The 8,511-nt window shown below is 40.9% G+C and overlaps 1 protein-coding gene across 1 annotated transcript in view; it reads right to left on the bottom strand.

Annotated features, from left to right (window-relative positions):
• LOC134076994 (uncharacterized) overlaps positions 1-7,986 on the bottom strand; it is a 9,365-nt gene extending 1,379 nt beyond the window's left edge. The window contains exons 1-7 of the mRNA XM_062532327.1: positions 7,861-7,986; positions 4,636-4,695; positions 3,180-3,524; positions 2,946-3,077; positions 1,603-1,947; positions 1,242-1,373; positions 260-534 (exon numbers count right to left, since the gene is read on the bottom strand). Coding sequence (XP_062388311.1) covers positions 260-534; positions 1,242-1,373; positions 1,603-1,947; positions 2,946-3,077; positions 3,180-3,524; positions 4,636-4,695; positions 7,861-7,963 — 1,392 coding nt within the window. The 5' untranslated portion in view covers positions 7,964-7,986. The remainder of the gene's footprint in view (positions 1-259; positions 535-1,241; positions 1,374-1,602; positions 1,948-2,945; positions 3,078-3,179; positions 3,525-4,635; positions 4,696-7,860) is intronic.
• Positions 7,987-8,511: the final 525 nt, after the last annotated feature.

Genomic DNA, 8,511 nt, shown 5'->3' with positions numbered 1-8,511 from the left:
GGTTGCAGGTCTGATATTACAGATTATAGCTCAGTGTGTTGTCACCTAACACTCCAAAACAGTGCCTATTTTCACAAATCATCTGTTAAGGCATGATTCAGTGAGCCAGTGAGTCAATTTGCATATCATTCGTTTTAAAAGATAAAATAAAACAACAGGGCTGTCATGAAAATACTATTGTCTTACTTGTGGCATAAATCTGATTGCTGGAGGTGGGTCTGAGCTTGTGCACATAGTATGCAGATGAACAGACTCTAACATCCACACTTCCATTACTGATCGCTCCTGCACACAGTTGTATTTCTGTGACTGTAGGAGTGTAGGAGTGTAGGAGTGAACAATATCCGAGACGCTGCTCTGCCAAAGATGGGATTGGAATGCTGGCGAAATCCAGGATGTCGCCCCCTACACCGACAAAGCGGTACCAGCCTTCCTGCAGGTCCGAGTCGTCCTTCAGCTGGAGTTGAGAGGGAGTGGACAAGAAGCCACGGTTCCTCCAGGGTTCAGAGATGTTGGTGTATTGCTCACAGGGGTCTAGGTATGGAGAAGGGTGATCATAAGCATTGCATAGAATAATACAACATCTCATAGAGGAGAATCACAGTGTAAAAAGGAAAAGTAAGGGCTGTCTTAATTATAATGCATGATTTACCATCTCACAGAGTAGCATTACATGATGTAGCATAGGGCTATGGAGCATAGCATAATGTAGCTTAGCGTGCTGTTGCATAGTGTGTAGCTCGCAGGTGTACAGAGACTGACAATGGCCGCGTTTCCTAGATTTGTTAAGAAGCTCTTAAGTACTAAGAACTTAGGAGCGCTCTAAGAACATTCTAAGGATGCACCTAAGAAGTTCTTAGCACGTAAGAGCTTCTTAACGAATCTGGGAAACGCGGCCAATATTAATACAACTAAGCATGGCATAATTTACAACAATTAAATAGAAAGCACAATTTGGTAAAATGAGCACACTATTTAGTAAAATGTTCACATGATTTTCTTAACTGAGAACATGATTTAGAGAATGAAAGCACTATTTAGTTAAGCGTCTGCACAATTTAGTAAAACACGCACACAATTTAGCATCAGACAGAGTTACTGCATGCACAGAGACCTATCTAACTCTGGGATAAACGGTGAACAAGGCAATGTCCCAAAATGGTGGCATCTTCCTTTAAAGAGTACAAAGATACATAAACATCTAATACTCAGATCTTACATTTTCTCACACTCTCTCTCACCTGTACATCTGTATGTGTCTCCTGTCGGTAGAAGTCCTTTGGGCATCTCATATCCAGGCTTGCACACACAGGCTCCCAATGAACCGCATTGGGCAAACTGACCACAAGAGGACTCCATGCATCTCTGATGGCCTAGAGGCACAGAGATATGGTTTAGGGTCAGACAATGAAGGGAGGTTGCAGGTCTGACATTACAGATTATAGCTCAGTGTGTTGTCACCTAACACTCCAAAACAGTGCCTATTTTCACAAATCATCTGTTAAGGCATGATTCAGTGAGCCAGTGAGTCAATTTGCATATCATTCGTTTTAAAAGATAAAATAAAATGATAACGCTGTCATGAAAATACTTTTGTCTTACTTGTGGCATAAATCTGATTGCTGGAGGTGGGTCTGAGCTTGTGCACATAGTATGCAGATGAACAGACTCTAACATCCACACTTCCATTACTGATCGCTCCTGCACACAGTGGTATTTCTGTGACTGTAGGAGTGTATGATCCAAAGTCACAATATCCGAGACGCTGCTCTGCCAAATATGGGATTGGAATGCTGGCGAAATCCAGGATGTCGCCCCCTACACCGACAAAGCGGTACCAGCCTTCCTGCAGGTCCGAGTCGTCCTTCAGCTGGAGTTGAAATGAAGCCGACAAGAAGCCACGATTCCTCCAGGGGTCAGAGATGTTGGTGTACTGCTCACAGGGGTCTAGGTATGGAGATGGGTGATCGTAAGCATTGCATAGAATAATACAACATCTCATAAAGGAGAATCACAGTGTAAAAAGGAAAAGTAAGGGCTGTCTTAAATATAATGCATAATTCACCATCTCATAGAGTAGCATTACATGATGTAGCATAGGGATATGGAGCATAGCATAATGTAGTTTATCAGGCTGTTGCATAATGTGTAGCTCACAGGTATCGGTGTCAAAGAGTGAGACCGACAATAATAATACAACTAAGCATGGCACAATAATGATATAGTACTTTGTGGGATACAACCATGGGGCAATGATAATGTATAGGCCCAAATGTAGAATAAATACACATTTAATAATGTACCATATACGGAGTCCAGGAGGTGTCATTGCAATATACTGTATATTTGTGTAACGAGAGAATGTGCTTTCATTTGAGTAAAATGTGCATTCATTTAACTACAATGTCGTTTCATTTCACTATATAGTGTGCACAATTTAGTATACTGTGCACTTATTTTACTAAATTGTGTGTGCATTGTACTGAATAGTGCACTTATTTTACTAAATTGTGTGTGCATCTTACTGAATAGTGCACTCACTTTACTAAATTGTGCTCTCAGTTCAGTAAATCGTGTACACATTTTACTAAATCGCATGCACAATTTACTATATTGTCCGCATGTTTCACTACATTGCGTGCTCAATTTGCAACAATTAAATTGAGAGCACAATTTGGTAAAATTAGCACACTATTTAGTAAAACGTGCACATACTGTAATTTGCTTAACTGAGAACATAATTTAGAGAATGAAGGCAATATTTAGTTAAACGTTTGCACAATTTAGTGAAACATGTAACATCAGACAGAGTCACTGCATGCGCAGAGACCTATTTAAATCTGGGATAAACGGTGAACAAGGTAATGTCCCAAAATGTTGGCGTCTTACAAAGATATATAAACATCTTATACTCAGATCTTACATTTTCTCACTCTCCCCCCCACCTGTGCATCTGTACGTGTCTCCTGTTAGTAGAAGTCCTTTGGGCATCTCATATCCAGGTTTACACACACAGGCTCCAAATGTACCGCATTGGGCAAACTGACCACAAGAGGACTCCATACATCTCTGATGGCCTAGAGGCACAGAGATATGGTTTAGGGTCAGACAATGCATATCATTCGTTTTAAAAGATAAAATAAAACTACGGCGCTGTCATGAAGAAACTATTGTCTTACTTGTGGCATAAATCTGATTGCCTGAGGTGGGTCTGAGCTTGTGCACATAGTATGCAGATGAACAGACTCTAACATCCACACTTCCATTTTTCATCGCTCCTGCACACAGTTTTATGTCTGTGACTGTAGGAGTGTATGATCCAAAGGAACAATATCCGAGACGCTGCTCTGCCAAAGATGGGATTGGAATGCGGGCGAAATCCAGGATGTCGCCCCCTACACCGACAAAGCGGTACCAGCCTTCCTGCAGGTCCGAGTCGCCCTTCAGCTGGACTTGAGAGGGAGTGGACAAGAAGCCACGATTCCTCCAGGGGTCAGAGATGTTGGTGTACTGCTCACAGGGGTCTAGGTATGGAAATGGGTGATCATAACATAACATAACATAATGTACTGTAGCATTGTGTATCATCATTCACCATCTCATAGATGAGCATCACGTGATATAGCATAGGGCTATGTAGCATGGAATAATGGTTAAAGATAGACAATAGACATAGGATGGATAAATTGAGTATTGTTCTGTGTTCTCTGATGTTGAAATAGTATATATTCAACATCAATTGCAATTTTACAAGCCTAGTTAAAACCATATGGTCCGTTAACTAAATGGCGCCCTCTTTGGCAGCTACAATTGAACTTCAATGGCTTTGCGATGTCTGACGTCACAAGCAGGCTCTTTTCTAATTCAACCATTTTTTCTATAGTGGCTATTTCTAAGTTCAAGATTTTAATATGAAGGAGGGCACATCCATGCCTCATGTTCATGATAGCTCTTCCTCCCTCACCCCCACCCAACCACAATACACAACACAGAGTATGCTGTGTTATACTGTAATATAGCAAAGTGCAGTATTGTAAGCACCAGTGTGGTAACAATAGTAAGGTACAACATCATCAGTGACATTTAAATATCAAAGTGCAGTATTATCACACAGGAAGTGGATCAGGTTATTTTCCCCGACTTATTCAGTTGTGTAATATTTAAACCTGCTGGTTTGCAAGGTATGGTGAAGACTACAGATGTCCTGATGTGGGGCTATTTGAATTGCAAATGCCAAGGTAACTTGAACAGGACGCATAGTATCCTGAATCCATGAAATAACTGGCCTTTAAAAACAAACCTCTGCCTGCCGCTATGCAGTCCATTACGGAAATTTAACACAGGGGTGCCTAAACTTATCACTTCTCGAAGCGCCGAGGAAAGCTTTTCTCTCAGCGTAACAAACGCGATTGGTGGACACAGCACCTACGTAGCAGAGCATACAGTATGTCGTCAAGCATTATAGCAAAGCAAAACATACCGTAGCATATTGCAAAAAATAGCAATATAGCATATCATTAATTCAGAATTCATATCATAGCGCATTACCGGACCAGGCCAGTTTTTTTTTTTATCCTCTGGCCCTGATGGTAGGCTACTAATGTGATTTGTATTTTTTTTAGCTTACATACTTACCATCAGCAGTTGCAAAGCCCACGTGACCCAGTGCAAAGACGAGCACAATCACAGTCCGTGCTGAAACGAGATATGACATCATTATAAAGCTCTTGAACATAATATTGATGGCATTGGCTTACAGTAGCCCGACAATGACAGGAAGCACAACTTATGAGGATTATTATTCCAAAACGCTATAACTAGCATTTTAATGCAAACATATGTATTATATTTTTCATTTTGTTTTCCAAGTACTTTCATTGGAACTGTTAATGGGCTATTGTTAGCTGATTTATCTTTACCCAATCAAAATAACACTGACCTTTTATTGATATTAGGCTACCTGAAATACACAATTAAATGTCATGACTTTTTCATGTTTTCAAAAATGGATTTATAGTGTTTTGGAAAAGAGCTCATTAATGCTGTTGGAAATGTAAAACTCCAGAGGTATGCATAGCCCCAGACTCCACTCCGACAGCAGCCTAGCGCTCCCACTGACTGGACCCTGAGACGAAATGAATCCGTGTTGTGACACATAGGAAGCCTGGACGAGGATGCGCTCTTGCATTCAGCCACTAAGTTCTAAATGTGTGTGTGTGTGTGTGTGGGGGGGGGGGGTTCTCTCTCAGTAAGAACCATGAGGAACCGTGTGCCGTGTGCTGTGCAGGAGAACGGCCTTGGCTTAATTTTATAAACCAACAATGTGTCTGTTCCTGATGGGCACCCTTCTGTCTGACCACTCAGCTGCGCTCTAGGTAACAGCTCTGGGCAGTTATTCCTGGTAGTTATTATATTCAGTCATTTGAATAGGTCATGACAAACAAGTTCCCATTGTGGCAGTCATGGGCCTTGGGCGACCGCAACCCCCGCTCACTCCGTTTAATAAACTGTCAAGCAACGGCATTACACCCATTCGACTTGATGCAGATCTGGCTTGATGTGATGCATGCTGCGTTGAATGCATACTGGGATGGACGCAATTCATACTGGTTAGAAATACTGCCCGACAGCCAGAGAGGAATTTAACACTGTATCACAATTTCCTTTTTCCAGTGAAAGGAACTCTGAATGCTTCAGCATTTAACCAAGGGATTTTGGACAATTCCATGCTCCCAACTTTGTGGGAGCAGTTTGGGGATTGGCACTTCCTTTTCCAACATGACCGTGCACCAGTGCACAAAGCAAGGTTCACAAAGACACGGGTGACAGAGTTTTGTTTGGAATAACTTGACTGGCCTACACAGAGTCCTGAGCTCAACTCAATAGAACACCATTGGGGTGAATGATAGTGAAGACTGAAGGCCAGGCACCTCATCCAACATCAGTGTGTAACAAATACACTTCTGAAAGAATGGTCAACAATTCTCATAATCACTACTAAACCTTGTGAAAATCATATTAAAGCATATTAGGAGAGTTAAACTGTATTGCACTTAAAATTCTGCAATGTCTCCCGTGAGTCACATCAGGCCGAGTGCAACTGCACTGTTCAGGGCAAGCTGCTGTCTACTCTTTGCTCCTCGGCTAGAATTTCAGATCCATGTTGATGTACAGTAGGACGTCAGCCGCAGTTCATATTGAATGGGCCTATTCAAATTGAGTTGAAGGTCATTATTCAAAATGAAGAGACCACTGCAAATTTGAATGTAACCGCCAACTCATTTAAATGTCACTCGGCAACGGAGGGATGACACCAGGAAAATGTGCAGTAGTCTTTTTATTTCCAGAGCTGTATATATCTTATGTAGGTATTTTGTACTATATTATTATTACTTATGTTATTACTATTATTATTTTTATGTAATAGTTTGTGACACCCTTTTGGCCCACGCTGCTGTGAAAGTGCACTAAATAAATGAACAGACCTGACCTGACATGCATCAGAAGACAAAATATATTTGGAAAAAAATATAGACTACTGTCTCACATCTTAAGGCAAGTCACAGATTTTATGGTCACAGACTATGATTTTACAATGACTAGGAATCTTGCAGGGTCACTATTAACAAAACTAACTATTCCTTTAAATTATTTCCCATCATGGGTCATATCAACAGGAACTCAATAAGGCTTGAATAAACGACCCATACTACTGTAGTCTACTCATATTAAAGGCATATTTTTGCACCATTGTTTCATGTGTGACATCCCCAAACTGCAGCGTATTATATATAGCAACACCAAATTAGATCATAGTCAGTTTGTAGGCGAAACCCTATAGGAGCCTGATACAAAATGCTCATTTAAAAGAAAAGTGGTCAGACGGATTTAGAGGCTTTTGCATCTGAACCCTTCATATCTTGATACCTCAGGTCAAAGCATCAGATGTGTCAATGCACAGGCCATGAGATGAGAGGAAAGGATGCCACGGTTCAACATTCTGTGAAAAATAATTAACCGAAAGCACTCAATCAATTAAGAGGCCGCTTCAGAAGAGCACAAATCTTTAGTGGAGGAGATGTGTTATGAGGGCTGTGAGGCTGTTATGAGATGCCCTGCTGTAACAGGCCACCATGCTGTCCGAGGCTTATAATATATGTATGTATAATGTTATGTGTACATATGCATGAGAGTAAAGCTCTCATGATTACATTCCGACTTTTTGTTTCTGACTCTGACAATGTTTATTTTCTGACTGTGAAATCACTTGAAAATCATATTGTGTAAGCGCAGCTTCAAAAGAAAAACAAAATCTTGATTTCTTTCAATTCAATTTTAAAATAGAATTAACACAAATAAAACAGACATAAATACACCGCACACCAATGGACTACACTTTAAACATTTATTTCTGAGCAACACGTTGCGCCATGCGATTCCTGAGCCTGAGGAAGCGCATGGGGAAACGCGTTGTTCAGAAATAAATCTTTAAAGTGTAGTCCATTGGTGTGTGGTGATCCTTTTTTCTTTTTTATTAATCGTAAACCTGCAAGTCACCAGCACCCAAAGACCCAACTTAATTGGCTGTGCAAGGGGATTTTGGATTTTTTGAGACATAGATACACATTTGACAACATAAATATATTTAAAAAGTATAGTATTCTATTATATTGTTTACTAATATGTATAAAAATAAGCATGCATTTCTTTTAATCTTCTTAACCAAAACAAATGTCATTGTCACTCCAGTTGCCCAAGAAAGCATGAGAGGAATTTGCATTTCATCAACTCTATTCCATGCACTCGGTATAACAATGAACTGATGTGTGAATAGTACTCTATGTCACCAATGCTACTTACATGCAAATCGAGGAACACTGGTTTTCTTTTGGACCAGATGACCATCTTCAAGGTGTGTAATGCCATAAAAACTCATTTTTAGAAGCCAGAAGTTTGTTGTCATGTCAGACTCACAGTTGTGAAATGGTGTCAGTCACCTAGTCCATACAGTTTGTGGTGCATTGTCAGCAGCACAGTGAGAAGGTACAGTTGCAGAGGGGAAAAAAAAGCTGTACTGTAGATGAGAGGCATAACTGGGCATGTGGCCTGAAATGCAAATTTGTGGGGGGGCATGATGATGGAGAGGTGGCACCCAAACTTGTCCATGAGGCAACATTTGCAAAGGCAAATACTGACCCTTCATCTACAGTAAATACCCAGTATTATCTTTCCAGCAAACACTTTACGTCCAACAGTAAAGTAAAGTTAGCTACAGGAAATAGCTTAAAGGAACACGCGACGCCACCATTCTATAAAACTGGTAGCCTAGAAATCTAGACTGACCTTAGCGGCAAAAAATATTTTTTTGCCTAGCGGGATGGTCTAGCCTGACACCGTTAAGGCCAATCCTGTGTCCAGCACCAAGGCAGCCAGTCCAATCAGAACGCTCTACCTGTGTACCGAGTCCTTGAGCCCACCCTAGCACGGTGACGACAGAGCTGCTAGACAGTG

This window comes from Sardina pilchardus, chromosome 1 (assembly GCF_963854185.1).
Source record: "Sardina pilchardus chromosome 1, fSarPil1.1, whole genome shotgun sequence".
Lineage (NCBI taxonomy): Eukaryota > Metazoa > Chordata > Actinopteri > Clupeiformes > Clupeidae > Sardina > Sardina pilchardus.
This window is presented reverse-complemented; position numbering and strand designations above follow the sequence as displayed.